Source organism: Haliaeetus albicilla, chromosome 23 (assembly GCF_947461875.1).
Source record: "Haliaeetus albicilla chromosome 23, bHalAlb1.1, whole genome shotgun sequence".
NCBI classification, from domain to species: Eukaryota; Metazoa; Chordata; class Aves; order Accipitriformes; family Accipitridae; genus Haliaeetus; species Haliaeetus albicilla.
Window position 1 is genome coordinate 8,544,635 of NC_091505.1, and position 18,026 is coordinate 8,562,660.

The 18,026-nt window shown below is 46.6% G+C and overlaps 1 protein-coding gene across 4 annotated transcripts in view; it reads left to right on the forward strand.

Moving 5' to 3' along the window:
* Positions 1 to 1,544: 1,544 nt before the first annotated feature.
* Positions 1,545 to 18,026, forward strand: part of NRK (Nik related kinase) — a 117,820-nt gene continuing 101,338 nt past the window's right edge. For 2 of the 4 annotated variants that reach the window (XM_069811107.1, XM_069811108.1), the window contains exons 1-2: positions 9,672 to 9,847; positions 14,540 to 14,605. In XM_069811107.1, coding sequence (XP_069667208.1) covers positions 9,791 to 9,847; positions 14,540 to 14,605 — 123 coding nt within the window. In that variant the 5' untranslated portion in view covers positions 9,672 to 9,790. Of the gene's footprint in view, positions 1,563 to 9,671; positions 9,848 to 14,539; positions 14,606 to 18,026 lie in introns of those variants that run through there. The other 2 variants (XM_069811110.1, XM_069811106.1) reach the window with 2 other exon arrangements.

An 18,026-nucleotide genomic window follows, 5' to 3' on the forward strand; every position in this document is an offset into this window, starting at 1 on the left:
CACGTCCTCCTCGGGTGAACCTAATGCAGAGGGCACTACCCTGGGATGATTTGTCACCGGCTTAGAAGAAACAGAGATGGTGACCTTGTAAGCAAACAACAGCAGTAGCAGCTCCAGAGCAATGGAGCAGGTCTGCCCTTCACGTAACGCTCGCGTAAATGCTCCTTTTCAGGCATAAGCACATGACTGACCTCAAGTGAGTGGGCGAACTGTATTTTTATTGCTATAAAATGATGCAGAGTTTACTGACAAAAGCAGATTGGGCAGCTGGTGGAGATTTTTAATCACAGAGAAGATTCAGTGGTCACTGAATGTTAATCCACAACTGTTTACAGAATCACATTGTTACCGCAGCATGGTGTTTTTCCTGTGCAGGAGTTAAAAAACTGTATTTTAACACAGCATAACGGTGTATGGTTATTAACTGACTTAAAAAGAGCATCTATGAAAATGACAGTGTTTGGGACATAGGCAGTAATTTGATTTATGTATATATATGATACAAATCTATATATGTTATATAGAAATTCATCTAGCTATGTGGGGTATGTCCTACAGGAAACAAAGGGGCCTGGTGATAGATTCGCTTAAATTTTATGATGTGGTTTTCTGGCTCTCAAGATATTGCTGATTTGCTGTTTAAAAAAAAAGCCCAGAACAGTACTTCAGAGACTTGGTTGTAAGCTTTCATATTCAAATATCAAATGACTGTATTAGCATTCTCCTTTTAGTGTTAACTAATCCAAAGGAAAAAGACAGGAAGGGCAGATAAGGCGTCGGGATGGGACTCAAGGGGGTGACACACCAGTTATATCTGCTTGCACTACCACAGTGGATGTGTAAATGCAGATAATAGCTGCTTTACTCCCACTCTTAGCGTGTAAAGTTTATGAGCTCACGAGCCATCCATTACTTTATAACCCAGAACTAGGCCTTCTGGAAAGCAAAGAATTAAAGGTGAAGTTGGCCTTTTCCAAACCTGTAAGAATTTGCTTGCAGAAATGAGGCCACGGGAGTACAGCACCCCAGATTTGGTCTGCAGAGGATTCCAGACTCGCCGACTCTGCTTGGGATTTCTTGCCCCGTGACCTCGTAAGATGCTCAGGTCTCAGCTAGATGAAATCAGCTTTCGCCCTTTAAAGCCATGTAAGCATGCAAACTGCTCAGAGAAGGTATGAGAGCTCAAGGACTTAAAGATGCTTAATTGGTTTATGGAGCTAAACTCCTTAAAGAACTTAAGCTGCTGTGAAAAGGGAAGCTGGTTTAAATCCCCAGTTCTCCCTGCTGGAAGGCTGAGCCCAAGCACGCTATGGGGTGCCAGTTCTGGGCTTGGCTGCGACTCGGCTACTGTAATGCAGCCCGGCAGCCCTCCGGAGCGGACGGGTTTCCTGGGTGGCACAGAAGCTGCTATGGTCAGAACATCTTGTTCACCCGTTACTTTGGACCAGCGAAACAGTCTGAGAGGCTGCAGAAAGCAGCTGTAATTTGGGGAGGTCTGAGCACTCTTTCACTTACCCTAGGAACCAGAAAGCGAGAGATCCATGAGCAATGGAAACCAATAGGTCTGTTAACATATGGTGCCTTTGTTTCTACTTTGTTGGGTTTGGGTGGGTTTTTTTTTACTGTCTGGTTTCTGCTTCACCTACTGCCTCTCGTTATGTCTTTTGTGCTTAAAATGCCCACTGTTTTCTCCTCTGGAGAAAATATAAAGTTGCTTCCCTTTTTAATAAGGTAGGAGCTTTAGCTGTTCAAGGTGGGCACAGTAAGCCATTTTGTCCTCGGTCGTTAATTTTTGTGCTGCTTCCTTGCACTGAATCCAAGTCTTAGTTTCTGCTCTGCGCTTTAGCAGAAAGATGCTGGAGCTGCTGTTCCAGCATCCATCTCGGCAAAGCCATATGGGAGGTGAAGTCCCTTCCCTAGTCCTCCTTCTCTGCTTATGCAGCCATGACCCCGTCAGCCCTTTTGCCACAGTATTGCACCAAGCTGTTCCCACAGATCCGCTCTGTTTGCTACAGTTTGTAAGCGCCCCTGGGATTCGGTGCCCTGGGCAATGTCGAGGCTGTGCTGGATGCAGCCAGCCCAGCATGGGAAGGAGGGTCTGCGCCACAGCCCTTCCACCCCACCGCATGCAAACTGGGCTTGCGCATAACCTGCCACGAGCTGCTGGTATTAAGATGCTATTACATATTGTTTAAATGGGTTTAGGTTACTGAGCCACGTATGCGCTCTAGCGCAGCCCTGTGCCACTTGCCACGCTGCCTCTTTGTGCCCTCTGTGGACTAAGCAGCGATTATTTGGTATTCGTTTCCAGGTTGTCAATAAAAGCAGTGAATACACCCGGTCTCGGACCTGCGCAAACATATTCCTTGGCCACAAAACTTCCATGACTAAATATTGGTGAATGACTGGCAGATGTACAGAGACTTCCCATTCTTCCCAAGCCACTAAACAACTTGTCAAATTTAATTTTTAAAATGTTTACAGTCTCAGCTGACAGCTGCACTGTGCAGGAGCAACATCAAGGCGAGCGCACCTACCCACTGCTTTCCCAGATACTCTGTAAAGTGCAGTGAGAATACTGACAGACCCTCATGAGAGCCGTGTTGCCTGTTACCAGACTGAGCATGGTGTTACAGACATAATTGAAACTTGGCTGGAAGTTCTGTGCTGGTTATTAACATACAAAGATAGACAATGTTTAGAGATGACTGGCAAGGATCTACAGGAAAAGGCATAGACTTATTCATGAGTTAGTGTTGGAAGAGGACTCTGTTGCTCAGGGCTCAAATGAGCTTCCCCTTGCTTTTCCCATCCAGCAGTCACACACACACACACACACACACACACAAAAATAATTAGGCAACATCCCAAAGACAGGATACATTTCCCTTGAGGAAAAGAGGAGGATTTAAAAGGCTCAGGCATGCACTGGGGCACCCAAGTGCGTTTGAAATGGTCAAAGTTGACAAACTACCGAGATGAAAAACAACTTGGAACTAAATAGAAATTGGAGTGAGAATAGAGGAGGCTTCCCTGAAGATGTTTAATAGGTCACAGAGGGCAGGTTTTGTTCCATAGGGCTGGATGGGGGCTCATAAATTACAGTTCCTCTTTTGCCTCTTTTTTTCCTCCGCTAAGAAAAGGAGAAGCAGGGGGCTTGGGAACTGCAGATACGTAACTGGGACTTGAGCAATGATGTAGGCTTTTTTTGTAGCTAAAGATGAGCTCAAAATTGTGTAATTTTGTGAGGCACAGGTTAGGCTTGCAACATGACTGAAAAAAATCTGTTTAATTTACTGCAAATGTACCAAGACTGGCATGTTGCATTGAAAAGGTTAAAAAGATAGGATAAAGTTAATTTTTGAAATTTTTTTAAGCACGTTGAAAGGTGTCCCCACTTTTAAAGTTGTTGATTTTTTTTTTCTTTCATTTGGGGAAGAAGGGGACAAAAAGCCCCAACCAACACCCTGCCCCCAAGACTTTTATCTGGCAATTCCTCCAAACCAAGGGTGATTCAGATACCAGTTCCTTCTTAGCTAACCACCAAACTTCAGTGGTTTGGATAAAAGGGAACTGTGGTCTGAGTCATCCAAGGCTAGCATTTGGTTGGCAAAACCAAAACCATGCCTGCAAGATTTTCTAAAAGTCAAAAAAGCTCTGCCTGTCTGCCAGAAAAGTTACCACAACTTGTCTTGCTTTCACAAAAATTGCATGTGCCACATGATATTTTGACTGATAAACTTAATGTGGTAGCGATTAAACTATGCTACGTCAGTTTTCTTTGTATTTGGGTTTTTTTTACTGAGAAATCTGCCTGTGAAGAGGCAGCAGCTATTTTTTCCCATAATTGCATCTGTTTCAGAGAGCAGACAGATGTTGGGCTGAAATTCATTATGGTATTCATAAACCCCATTGGGATCTGATGACCCAGTAACGTATAGCTACTGTTCCTTGCAAAGCATTTAAAATGGTTGCCACTTTGAATGAAGAAATAACTTTGCAGAAGATGGGAGGGAAGGGAGAAGCTTAGAGCTAGGCAGATGGCTACACAACAGTAATATACAATAGTAATATAAAATGTATGAGTTCAATTTATTTCAATACATCATCTTGCTCTTAATTTTGCAAAATTGCCAGCCAGCCTTCGTGCACTGGTGTTACCGTAGCATGCAAATACTGTGTTGGTATTCAGATACTAGGCATACAGTCAAAGTGAAATACCTGGTGACGTAGGAAGGAAAAGAAAATGAGAGCAGGAAGAACTCTCATGGGGAGGCAATGTAATAGAAATAGCTTTTGCACAGGGAAATGGTTATCTGTATGATTCGTGTATTACTGCACAGACTCACGATTGAGTATTCAACTGGCGCTGGAACTGAGAGCCCAAAAGCCAGAAGTGCAAAATATCATCATTCCAGAAAATACAACTCTTCTCCCTGAAAGTGTTTGTGTGGCTGTTGTCAGGGATAGCAGGGACGTGTGCTGGGCTGACGGGAAATGGGAAACTTCCAGCAGCAGCATTCTTGCTTGAGAAACTCCAAAGTGGTGTGCTGAAACAATGCTGTGAAGTCATGGGTCATGAAGTGAAAGAGGGTTATCAGTCCTGCAAGGAGAGGGTTCCTCGTGCTCTCTGTGTGCAACGTATTGGCACACGCTTTGCTCAGGCAGGCTCGTTTCTGTGCAACTGAAAAGAAAATAAATCTCTGCAAGAGTCCCAGTGAGCGGCATTGGGACTAATGCAGGTTTTGTGGGAGACCTGTATCTTAAGTTTTACCCTGGGAAATGAGGTGGACATCCTGGCTGTGATTACAGTTGTGAGAGGTACTTTTTCCAGCTTGCCTGTCCGCTCGGGAATCCCTTGGGAAGGAAGCTGTTTGGTCTCATTTTGGATATCCTGTGAAACTAACTAGCACGGCTGCCAGGAACTGAAAAGAGTTATTTAATTTTTAAAGAGCTGAAAACTACTGTATGTGCTACTGAGTATTGTACGGGAAATGACTGTTTCGGTTGGTTTGTCTGGATTTCTGGTATTCCTAGTTTACTCAAGGTAGTAACCCTATCTCTCAATCCTAATGCAGCAGCCTCGGCAGAGTGCAAATCTGAAGACAGATTCAGGTTTAAATATGATTTTTCTGGCCCAGCCTTAATGTGTTTGGAATGAAGTGGAATTTTCTTTAGTTCAAATACGAGAAAGCATGAGAAATATTCAGAGCCTGATCCAACACTCCATTGAAAACAAAGACATCTTACTGTGATTTCCAAGCACTGCAGGGATGGGTCACAGAAATACTGAAGTTATGAAGCAGATTGGGTTGGGGGAAGGGTTGGTGGTTCATCTCTTTTAGCATCTTTTAACTAAATTGGAATGTAAGTAACTGGGTGTCCACAGCCTGAAACTTAAATCTTTCCCTTGCAATCCAAAGAATTTTTGCAGCTGCTGCGCTAAGTTGTACTGGTATTTTCCAAGGTGTGAACTCATGAAAGTATTCTCTACTTTTCTGTGTTCATCGCATAGTACTCATGGCATTGCGTGACTGCCACCAAGCTAGCATGAAGACATACTCGGGCTGTATGCAATCCTAGACAGTTTTTTTAATGTGTAATCTTGTTCCTGACAGTCTAGCAAAGCCACCCACTATACTAAACCATGCTATAATTGGAAACGGAAGGGAACGACTTTAAAGTTAGTGGCTGGCCTAATAAATCAAGATTTTTTTTGTACTCCAGGACTTCATAAAAACCATTAATAACAATAAATCACTGCCAGAATGACGCTGTAAATGGTAATGAATTCAAGCAGCAGCCGAGAGATGAATGCCAACTCATGGACGAATGTTGGGCTTAATACCATGCTGGCCCTTGCCACCCATTGACTCTCTTGTAATCAGCATTTAACAGCTGGTAATCTTCTGGTTCTGGTGCAACCAAATGAGGACAAAATGTTTTCTGAAAGCATTAGGCAAAAAGATTGGCCTTCCTTTTCGAGCAATCCAGAGGGAGCTTCTGGAAGGGGAGGGTGAAGTCTGTAGTTACAAGCAGATTTCATGGGCTTCTGTGTCTCTTTGCTGCCTCTCAGCTAAGGGTTGTGCTCTAAGGAAACACCAAGAGATGTCTAAAATCCCTAGTTCATGTAAAAACCAGAAGTCATGGGGAATTTTGTAAAGGATTCTTATTCTGGGAGAAAAGTGCTGATGTCTGAGCATGAGAGCCTGCATCAATCCGATCAGACACCTCTGGCACTGGCAGAGTGCAGTTTCCTTACAGAAGGTAAGAAAACTTCCAGCAAACTAAATCCCTGGGGGAATGTTTTGGTGCCAAGGAAAGCTGGTGTTTACAGGGATCCTATCTGACTCTGGAGCAAGTAAGTGCTGGGGAGCCATTGCCGAGAGGAGTCCTGGGAAGGCCGACACGCTGGGGTCGAACCTCAAACCTCGAAGGGGGATTTGCCTCCTACCTCTAGAGCAGAGAGCCTAATGTGAGCTTTGGGGATTCTGAGCTCACTGTTGTAGAGCTAGAATGCTAGGATTTGGATCCTGAAAACGCTGGGAAGTATATGCAGAGGGTTGGCTCTGGAGTCACGGACGTGGCATGAGCTGCTGGGCCTGGCTGTTCCTGCAGCCGTGGAAATGGCAGGGATGTCCATTCCCTGAGCAGCATCAGGGGGATTATTTCAAGAAGATCCTGGGTGCCTGAGTTTTTTTCTGAATGATAATTCCTCTGAATTTACAGTTCAGAGGACTAAGAAATGCTGAAGAGAGTCAGTTTTTCCAATTCAGACTGAAACCACGTTTTAAGAAGCTGTTTATTTCCTGCAGCCCGGAAATCCTGTTCTTTTATGAGTTATCTTCTTGTTTTTTTCTCTGCCAACTTCACACCTGTAGCTGAGACCCCAGCATAGACAAAGCTAAAGGAAACAAGCCAGCGTGTCAATTGGAGCCTCAACTTTAAACACTCTCTTCCTTTGCTCGGTGTCACATCTGGCAGGGGCAATTACTATTAGTAATATTAGTATGGACTTCCAAATCTGAGTTGGGGGGGGTGTGTGCAGACAGAAGAGCTCAGGATTAGCCCCGTACTTCTGGGGTACAACGGCATTTCCTTTGCTGAAACAAAGGAAGTTCTTCCCCCTTCGTGCTTGCACTTCCCTTTTAACACAAAACATCCCTTGCATGCACGTAGGCATTTGAAAGGTTTTTATGTTCAGGTCTGTGGTTGCTGAGTTTGGCTGCAGGGGTTTGACTACAGCTGTTGGAGAGGAAAGCTGTACTGATTGCACTTAATTGTCTCTTGTGTTTGTTGTGTTTTGGTTGTTTTTTTCTTTTTTTTTTAATTGAATTTATTCTTCAGGGATCCTATTCGCTTTTTATTATTGGTAAGATGAATGTGGGTTTCTAGTTTATTAACACTCAGGTTGCGCTATGGCATTGATTTTTCTGATTCCTGGGAGTTACTCTGCCACGTGGCCTCATGCAGAAGAGCGAGGTGTGACAGCCTGCTTGCAAGTCAGCAACAGCACAGGCTGTGCAGCGCTTCGGGGAGGGCCGGAGCAGAAGCAGGGGCACGAGGCCGTGGGGGACACTTGGAGCACAGTTTCTGTTTTTGCAGAACCCATCATCAGGCTGGTCGTGAAGAACTCAGGGCTTGTAAATCTGGTTCTAGTCTGAAAAGTAGCCTTGGCCCGGTGGCATTTTCACCCTCAGCAGATCCACCGTGAATATCAGTGACAGAACCAGCTGTCGCTTCTGTTAGACGTGCAAGGCCTTTATGGGGAAAAGATGCGCTGCCTACTTCGGCAGCAAGGGAAGAATCGCTCATGAAGTTCCACCCGCAGTGGCGCGAGTGGGACTGGAGCATCCACAGAAACTCTACCAGCAGCAGGGTTCGGTGGAGGGGAGGCAATGAAAGGCAGCGATAAAAGCACGTAGCAGAGAGATACTGAGACATGCCTGCAGAAAAACTACGAGCGAAATTATACTTCTAAAGCCAGACGTTCGTGTCATTTTTGGGTAGAGCTTTCTGTCAAGTGGAAATTAATCCTCAGGTTGGAGCACTCGCCAGAGGCGAGCGAGGCAGGTAGGATTAATTTTGGCAAGGAATCTAAGAGATGGAGCAAGAGAGAGGGCGTCTGGTAAACAACGGCCGGGAGTTTCGCACCAGTTCTCACCAGGGAAGCAGGAAGGAAGTGGAAAGTGGCAGGAGACAAAGGACAGCCCGAAGGTTAGAGAAGAGATAAAGAGGGATTGTGAGGAATAACACAAGCAAAAAGGCTGATGATGGATTTATGGAAGGCAGGAAGGCTATAATGGGGAGCAAAACTGGCTTAACTTTGTCGAAGGTGACGTGAGGGCCAGAATTTTCCAAACGCTGCCCAGGGGAGAGTGGAGGGGCTGGGCCCGGCACGGAGAGGGGCTTGGGCTGGGCTGTCACTGCGTCTGGATTTCTGACCCTGTTGTGCAGACCTGCATCGTGCACGTTTAGTTCTTCAACAAACTTATGCTCTAATGCCGCAATCGGCCTCAAATCGGTTAGCGGTGCAGCAGTGTGCTGGCCTACAGACAGTCGGAGAGCAAAAAGCCAGGGTCACTTCAGCAGATAACGTAGCCAGCGTGGGCTGTTTTAAAAGAATACTTTGAAGCTGAATGATGCATCAGCGTTTCTTTCAAGGAAATTGCCAAATGCTTTTATTACAACACTGCCGCTGGCATTGCGTCCGCCATCAAAGATGCTCTGACCACTTTGTCTTGATTTCACGTCTATGATTGTGAAAATACTGACTGGGAGTTCAGGCCCCTTTGCTCGCTGACTGTGAGGGGACGACGTCCCTGAGCATCGTTCAGGAATGTTTAAGGCCTTTATCTCAGAAATGTGCATTTATACTGATTGTTTTGGGTTTTGGTTTTTTTTTTTTGGTCTGTAAACACGCTTCCCCCAAATATCCTCAAGTCGTTCCTCTCTCCACTACAATACAGTTGTACACTATGTTCTTTCTGCGGTCATAATTACAGGGTGAAAGAGACTGTAACGAGCAGCAGAGTTTATAGTAACGTGCCCGGAGCTCACTGCAGCGCTGTGGGACGGGAGGAGGAGGAGGAGGAGGAGGAAGAGGAGGAGGAGGAGAAGGAGAAGGGGGGTTTGCAGGGATCGGGGGCCGGGGCCGGGGTTTCCCCCCCCCCCCGGTGCCGCCGCGATGGGTGCGAGCTCGGTGGTGCGGTGGTGGTCACCTCCGTGGGCTCGGGTTTGCAGCGCTCGTCACCTCAGGGAAGGGCTCTAGAATTTGTGTTTCAGCGGTTTTTGGTTTGTTTTTTTTTATTATTATTAATTTTAACGTAGGTTGTTGGGGGTTGTTCTTAACGGCTGGTGGCGTTTCCTCCAGCCCCGTAGCACGGACGGCGCTCGGCGGGGCCGGGGGGTCCGTCCTCCGTGTCCGTGCCCGTGTCCGTGCCCGCGTCCGTGTCCCCCCGCCCCCGCCCCGCCGGCGGCAGGTGGCCCCGACCCCCGCCGGCACGGCACGTCACTTCCTCGCAAACTTTTTCCCGAGGAACCGTCTCGGTGAAAGTTGCCGCCGCCCCCCCCCCCCCCCGCCCTGAGGTGGGCTTTGCCTCCGCGCCCGCAGAACGGGGGAGGGTTTTTTTTTTTTCCCGCCCGCCCGCCCGGCCGGGCATGCCCGCCCGCCTTCCTGCGCTCGCCGGGACACGGCCGGGCCGCCGTGGGCCGCCCGCGGGACCGTTAACTTTGGGGGGGGCGCGGCCGAGGGCACGGCGCCCTCCCGCCCGCTCCTCGGCCGAGCGCCATGGCCCGGGACTGCGCCGCCCGCAGCCTGGACGGCATCGACCTGGCGGCACTGCGGGTAAGGAGGGACCGGGAGGGGGGGGGACACGGGCTGAGGCGGGACCCCTGCGGCCCCACCGTCGCGGGTGGCCTCCGGGCGGTGAGACGCCCCCCCCCCCCCCACCCGCGGGTGAGGGGCTGCCCGAGCCCGCCGCAGCCTCGCCGCAGGGCCCCGGTTTTGTTTGGTTTTGGTGTCGTTTCTTATCTTATTTTTTTTTATTTTTCCCTTCGCGGAGGGGATTTCGCTGCGGCGTGGGTGCGGGTGGGCGAGCTGCGGGGCGAGGGCTCGGCCGAGCGGACGGACGGACGGACGGACGGAATTCAGCCGCGGTGCCCCCCGCCGGCTCGGGGCCCTGTTGCACGCAGGGGCTCGAGGGGTCGCGATCCCTTCGCTGGCGAGACCGGCCCACGGGAGAGCTGCTCTGCCCCGCCGGGAGTGCGCGGCACTCGGGGGAGAGGTTTGTTCCCCGCCGAAAATTCCTCCTGGCGTTCCGAAGGGCGACGGGAACGCTGGGAGGCTGTGGAGAGAAAACAACTGAGAGACGAGGATTTGCTGGGGAAGAAAATACGTGCGTGGGGTTTGGGCTTTTGTGGGTTTTTGTTGAGGTTTAGGCGCCTTTTTTTTCTTTTTTTTTTTTTTTTCCCCAAAGCTAAAAAAAGGCAGCATTCGCCTAGTTTGCTGTGAATTTTTATCATTACGCTCTTGTGTTTTTAGGTTGTTCTAAAACATAATCCAAACTTTGGCCACATCAAAAGCCACACTGTTAAGACTTTCACATCCACAAACAGTTAACAGGGTTGTGCATGATGCCCCTTAGCTCCGCTTTGCTTTTCTTATATAGACGCTGACCACCTATCAACCCAGTCCCACCAAGGCAGTCCTTTTCTGGAGCACTCTCCGCAGAAGAAGAGGGAAGAGTTCAATTGTGGCAAAAAAGCAGTCAGCCCCAGACAGCGAAACCAAAGCAAGCTACTTTCTAAAAATACCAGGGAAAAAAAACGGGGCTGGAAGAAGCCTTTGCAATAATTGCGTGGTGAGGAGGGTGTTCCGGACCAGAGGCAGAAAGAAGAAAGGCAGCCGAGACAGTAAAGTTTGTGAAGGTGGCACAAGGCTCCTGGCTAGGGAAGCAGAAGTTTAACCTGGCTTTGCTCAGGGGAGTAAGACAAAATAATGGAAGTTCTTCTTTAGAGCTTCAGCAGATAAATCTTCTCTCCTTAAATAGATGGTAAGAAACCAGTGTAAGTTCGAAAAAGAGTAGTGCTGCAAACCAGACGGCAGGCTTTGTGTCAAAAAAACCTGCCCAGTGCAGAAACCTCCCAGGGGCTGTAAGCACCGCAAGTTTCAGCCTTGACGGGGGAGAGGACAAACGTGTCCTTTCAGAGGACACCTTTTCAGCACGTCAGCAGCCTTAGTTTGGGGTCTGTGCTTAGCGGGAAATGGGAGGCACGTGAGGCTGGGCTGTAGAAATTGTGTAGACAGGAGCTTTACCTTTGCCTGGTGTTGGGTGTTCCCAGTGCCAGTGGGAGCTGCCTGGTGCTGTGCTCCCGCCAACCTCACTGCGGTCGGGAAGTCCAGCTTTCCCCTTTTCCTGGAAAAAGGTGGTTCGGGCTGTAGTGTCCGAACGTTGCCGGAGCGTCTTGTTGGGGTGCTTCTGCCCTGGGTTCGTCAGGGGGGGTCAGATGGTTGAACAGCCTGGGATCTCTGCGTTACGTGCCGAGGTGCGGAGGCCCTCGAGAAGAACGGGAGCTTCAGACACCTGTATCTTGTTTAGCTGCAGAGATTGTGAAAAGCACGTTTCGGTCGGGCCCTTGCTGCGTGCGTCGTTTTTCATTCTGCCTGGCGGAGGAGATGGATGTGGCCTGGGTGCCTCTGGGTCAGCAGTCTTGCTCTTGCCTTTTGAGTAGTCTGCGGATGACTTGCAGGAAAGCAAGAAGGCCACCATATGGAACAGTGCATTACAGTAATTAACCTTAAAGTGATGAATGTTCAGGCCAAGATTTTGGCATCTGTCAAAGTGAACCTAGCAATTTGGCAGGTGTTGGCTGGTGAAGGGTTAGATGGACCACGGGGCTCAAATGGTAGCTGAGAGGAAGCACTACATCAAAGATGATACCTAACTCCGAGATAATTAAGAAGTTGGCCCATTGTGAAGAATGCCAGCAAACGATGCAGTGCTGATATCCAAGCAAAGAAGGGCAATCCAAGGACCAAAGTCAGAGCCCAGATTAATATCCTTTATGACTCTTAACAAGGCTCGGTTCACTACGGCGTCCTGATTAAAAGAAGAGAGATGGCCAAGTGTTTTGGCTGCACTCAGAGCTGCGGAGGCTTGAGACGTTAATGCTCAATTGGCTAGCAAGGACAGGGTAGGATTTTCGCTATATTAAAGTTAACGCTAACATTTATTTAGGTAATTGTTTGGGTTTTTCCTAGAGTGTCTGAAACCTTTAGAAGCAAGCTATTAGGATGCTAAATCAGAATGAAATTGATTGGAGGGAGAGAGGGAAGCTGATTCTGAGGCACATTAAATTATTATGTTTGCATAATAAATAGGTTTGGAGAAGACGACTGAGGGCAGAGCACGCGTTTAAGAGAGAAGGACAGCTGCAAACTCCCGAGTTGAAAATGCAGTTTAGGTTCCTCTAGCTTTCTGCGCAGTATGAACGCCACGTAATTCAGCAGTGCTACTTTCTGCAGAAGAGGTGTGGAAGTGGGGCGCTGCTCATGCTTCCCACAGAAGAGTACAGTAGGTATCACGCACGGAGGCCGTTGTCTGGAAGAGTTCCTCAGAGAGCTGCCGTGCGTTTTACTGCACCGACCACGTGCGACCCACAGCACAGCTCTGTGGGAAGGTCGCACGTGAAGCAGAGGTTTGTACCACCCACCCGTTGCTTTAGCACCAGCGATGGATTATTGCTGACTTTAGCTCGGCTGAAGCAAAATGTATGGCTTGTTTATAGCCGAGACTAGTGGAAACGAAAAATGAAGAAATCAGAAGGAGGCAAAGCACTTTACAAAGATCCCAATGTTGCAAGCGTTCTTATGCCTGTGCTTAGCTCCAGACACGAGTGGTCCCGTTGATTTCCTTTTGTGTGAGGGCTTTTGGAATTGGGGTTTAAGTCTAGAAGGCCATGCCTTACTACCTTGTCTTAAAAACAAGAGACAGAAAAGAAATGACACAGACTAGACCAGCCTGTGCATATGTCAGAAGTTAGTGATCTGATCTGCTTTATGCATTGTTAATTAGTTTGTTTAAAAAAAAAAGAAAAAAGTCTTGTGAGGTTGACAATCCAGGAAGTATAAGATTAAAACTCATTTAACTGAAAGGCAAAACCAAATGAACTCATTAGTACTTTCAGTTGTGGAAGTCTGTGCCATGTTGCTCTGACAGTGAAAGCTATTGCCATTTATGATGACAGTTGTGCCAGTAAAGGCAGAATCTGCTCAGAAAAAAGCCTGTATGTTCCCACCGGGATTTTGCTGAGTAAACATTTCCATATCAGATATGAAGAAAGCATTATTTATATTAAAAGAATTAACATATAAGTGGAGTGGAAAGTAGCTTGATCCCTTAAAAAAAGGATGTTTTGCAACCAGGGTCATAGAAATTGTACTTCTGAGATGATGTTTTTCTGTATCATATCCCTCAGCAGTACCAATAGTCATCAACTGACATGACAGATTGCCGAAACAGATGTGGTGAAACTGACACATGGAGTTAATAATATTTTATATAAATCTCTCAATGATATCATCCCAAGAAATGAGCGGACTGATAAATGGCTCAGCCAGAAACCAAGAAACTGGTCTCTTGAGTTCTTAATGTTTTTATGTAAATCTCTCAAGTGAGTTTTAACTGAAGCAACAGATTTCTTAATGTGCTCAGTCATGCAGGAGCGAACGTTCACTTGCCCATGCCTTGCAACAAGATGGTCTTCCTATACCTGAAAGGCTGTAACGTCTCGTTATTGGAGAAGGACATCTGCAGTGGTTGGTTTTAGAGCGACTGGTGCTAAACCAGTAGGACAAAAGTTGGTTCGTGTGGTACGGTACGCTGAGCACCTGACACGTGAATCTTTCATGTAAATGAACAGCAATCTAGTTTGGGTTCAAAGCCAAGACTTCAATACATCAGTCAAATTCACCTTGTATTTGCGAAGCGGGACAACTGAGCGTTCTCGGCCTACCTGTAGTGTTAAGATTGCCTGGGATGGTACATTTCCCTTTTGTAAGGTAATTGGGCTCAGGTGCCTTATACAGTATTTTTTCAATTCTATTATTTAGGTTCTTTCCTCTGTTACATTGCTAGTGTGAAGTGTTTTGTAGCAGAAGACAGCAGCTCAGCCTCCAGGCTAATTCAGGGTTTTAAGGCTTGGGAAGCCTGGAGTTTTTTCCTTATTCTACTGCTAAGCTGAATCAGTTGAATTCTTGTATTCTTCACCCATCTCCATTTATTTGTTCTATCTGCCATATTGCCACGCTATAGATCTTCACCGAGTTGTTTTGTGTATAGATTTTTGAGCAACTTGAGTGCAAACTTTAATATTAATGCATTTCTTATACTGTTATGTGGCTATTTCCCCTTTAGTGTGTAATACAGAACATTAGGAGATGTGCCACAGACGTTTTCATTTTGATTGTGTACAGTTACGCTCCATTATGAAGTGGCTACTTCGCTGCAAATAATGTTATTCCTTCTGCTTTTTGCAGGACCCTGCGGGAATATTTGAACTGGTGCAGGTTGTTGGAAATGGGACATATGGACAAGTCTATAAGGTTTGGATGCCTCTTTAATTTATGATGCTGTTCTCAATAAAGCTGTTTCTTCTAAAGCAGAAATGAGCACCGTTTAAGAAGGTGGACAATATTGCTCCTGCAATAGCCTGTTTTATCTTGCTGTCTTTTCTGTGTAATGCAAAATGGTGTCATCTGTGAAATTCTGTACCGCTTCCTTCTGTCCCGTTTTCATGTCTCTCTGGTGCCACAGGTCAGATAAGTGTGTTGGCTTTTGTACTGACTTCCCTCTGTCCTGTGTTTTCTGTCCTGTGGTTTTTTTCTCTTTTTCAAAATTATTTAATAAGTGGCTGGCACAAATTAACATCAGTGAGGGCTAAATTTGGCCTGGATTAAGTGGAGAGCTCGGCCGAGCCTAACACAGCAGTACTCTTCCAGACAGAGGTGTCAATTAACTGTGCTCTGCAGGCAGGCTATGAAGTTTTTGATTTCAGTTATTACCTTTGTCACTGTGATATCAAAGCAGAACTGCCAGTCAAGAAACTACAGCAATTAAACGTTGTCTGCCGTAACATGCTATGTACACTATGCAATGCACGCTTTTAGTTGTAAGAACTAGCCTAGAAAAGTGTTCTTTCAGTGTGAAGCCTTTCCTAAGAACGAGCTAAGAAGAGAGAATCGACGTGATAAAACAGGGAACGGAGTCTGTGGTGTTCCCATCTGGAGAAAGAAGACAGAGGAAGGAAAAGGCCGTGCTGCTGAGCCCTTGGAGGTACATCAGAAGAGTCACGGCCCTGGAGGAAGCTGTCCCGTCTGTCTTCTCCCTCGGATCCCACTGCCGACAAGCCTTTGTATTGGTGTGGGCTCTTTCTGCATTGATCCCCTATTGCAGGAAGAATGCAGAAGGGGGCCCCGATGTAGATATCCAGGACCGTTTGTCTTTCTCCAATTCCAGTGCATTGAATGCATGTTATGTTTTGGTAACTATAGATATATAACTAGAGCTATAGATGCTCTTTCAAAGATGCTGGGAAATCCTCTACAGAAGCAGTTCTGGGGAGTTTCTGCTTTCCCATACTACTTTCTTTAATCTATTTTTATGTCAGAAGCAGGATCTTTCTCGTGTAACTCTTTGTTGCTGTGATTAAGTCTGTGTTGCTTCCGAGATTGTCATTCAGAATCTGAGGTCAGGACTACTAAATTAAATATAGAGGCTCAGGGGTTCACAAGGACAGATTAGAAGCCAGGAGACATTCAGGGGTGCTGTTGTCAGTGTAATCCCAGAGTTTTCTACCTGTAAAAAGACCCTAAAGCTCCCAGGTGGCCTCTGAAATAGTTGCCTTTCTTTTCATGCCTAGATTTATTTTATATTGGGAGAGAAAAAATTTCAATCTAGTCATCTTTTAAGGGTGTTGAGAGTGAATCAGCTGCTTAATCATGACAGAAACAGGAAAGAGCAACATAGTTCGCTTCTCTGCTGCAAAAGAAAAAGTTTCGAGCTATTGTGTGCTTCACTAGAATGTTAGTTGACAAAACGTGTAAAGAAATATTGACAGTGACAAAAATTGTACCCAAAGGCTGCTCTCCACTGAGCACGCAAGAGACCGGGCTCTGACAGCTCTGGATAATGGGGGATTTGAATCTCGCCTCATTCTGCCCTTGGCCTAGCTGCAACTTCTGAGAGACGGGGTCTTGCAGGGCTGAGGGTGCTGAGGGGAAGCTTTGTGCCCGTGCATCCCGCCACGGACCGCGTGTAACCCTGGCTCTCTGCACGCACACCCGTAACAAAGGCTTTGTGCGTATAAATACCTGCCATCGCTGAATGTAGGGTGTTTCGCTGAGGCTCGCTCAGGGAATGGAGGTGCTCTTTGCGGGAGGATGACAGTGGGGTGGACAGATACGAAGTGCATGCCCCAAACCGCAGGTAGGCAGCTTGGTCTCCATCATGAACAATTTTCACGCAGCCCAAAGCTCCGGTGTGTTTGGAAATACCTCTGCAGAAGATGCTGAGCACCAACAGAATGTGCTCAGGTGGTACCTCCGGGTACTGGCCTTGCAACCGGAGCAGATGTCTGTTTTGTCTGAAGGAGGGCAGCTGCAATGGGGCAACTCCTTCTGAAGTGACTGTAAAAAGTAAGGCTATGGTCTTCGCTTTTCTTTTTCACTGCTGTGTAATATGTCCTTTGATCTATACAATGCTAGGGCCGATGGAGTGAATTAGGAAATGCTGAAATAATTTTGTAGTTTGCCTAGTATAGGCTTGTGATTGTAAATATTTAAGCTATAAAGTAATCTCAGTTATCCACATAATGTACTTGTGTCATTAGAGCACATTTTTATTCTCCAGAGGTGTCAGATTCCTCCATACATTCAGAAACTACACATAGTAGTTTGCACATAATCAAAGCAAAGCTTATTTCAGGCTAAATAAACTATGTCCAAGATTACTAAATTGCTTGGTTGGCTGTGAAGATGATTCATAAGGCTGTATGTTTTAATATATGCAGCTCCATAAAAATGAAAATAAAATTTAGAGGATTCATGATTAGATTTGGAAAACAATGTTTAACAGATTTATTGAAGGAGAGTATTGTTCATACTGAATTATTCCAGAGCAGTTCCAGTTCAGTGTCTTTTTAAATGAAATGAAAGAGGTATAAATTGTACCCCTGATAATGCTCGAGCTGTCTAGAAATGTTATAAAGTTGGGATTTGCATATAATAACTGACTAAAAGCTAGCAGATTTTTTGACAACTTATGAAGTAGTAGGACGTAAATATGCCAGTACTGGCAACTTCAGCCTTTTGGAAAGTATGAATTAGATATTAAAAAATCAGATGGTACCGAGAAATCATGAGACTTTAGGCTTTGTTATCTCTTGAAATGACAGATGAGTTTTTCAGTTAATTGCCGGCTTCCGGGAGCTGAAATCTGAAGAACAGCACTATGTAAGAGGCGATTCTGAATAATGTCATGGAAGGTGGTGGCAGAGAGCCTTCTCTGAAGGTGGTTGGAAGTACTGCATTTGCTGGTGGTTGGAGAAGTTTGAGTATTTGCTCTTTCATGCCTTCGTTTCCTGAACTTTGAAGTGCTGAAGGTCAGATTGTGTCCAGTCTCTGCACCATCTCTGTTGAATGCATATGGGAAAGAGAAGCTTCTGAACGTCCCCCCCGCTGTTTTTTGCAAGGGTTCTCCATCTCCCTGGGAAAGGCCAGGAACCACAAACACTGTGCAGGGGCCATGGGGTTGCTCTCCAAAGTATGAGGGCTGGCGTTTCGGTGGGTTTTTAGAGCTGTTGGTCAGTAAGGACCTTCAGGCAGGGCAGAGCAACATTTCGCATCGCGTAACTGTCGGTGCCGTCTGGGAGGAAGCGAGATTGTTGAAGGTGTCACCCGCAAGTTCTTGAGTTTTGCTTCCTCCCTGAGCTGCTGCCGCGGTGCCTTGGAAGCCCTGCTCGCAGGC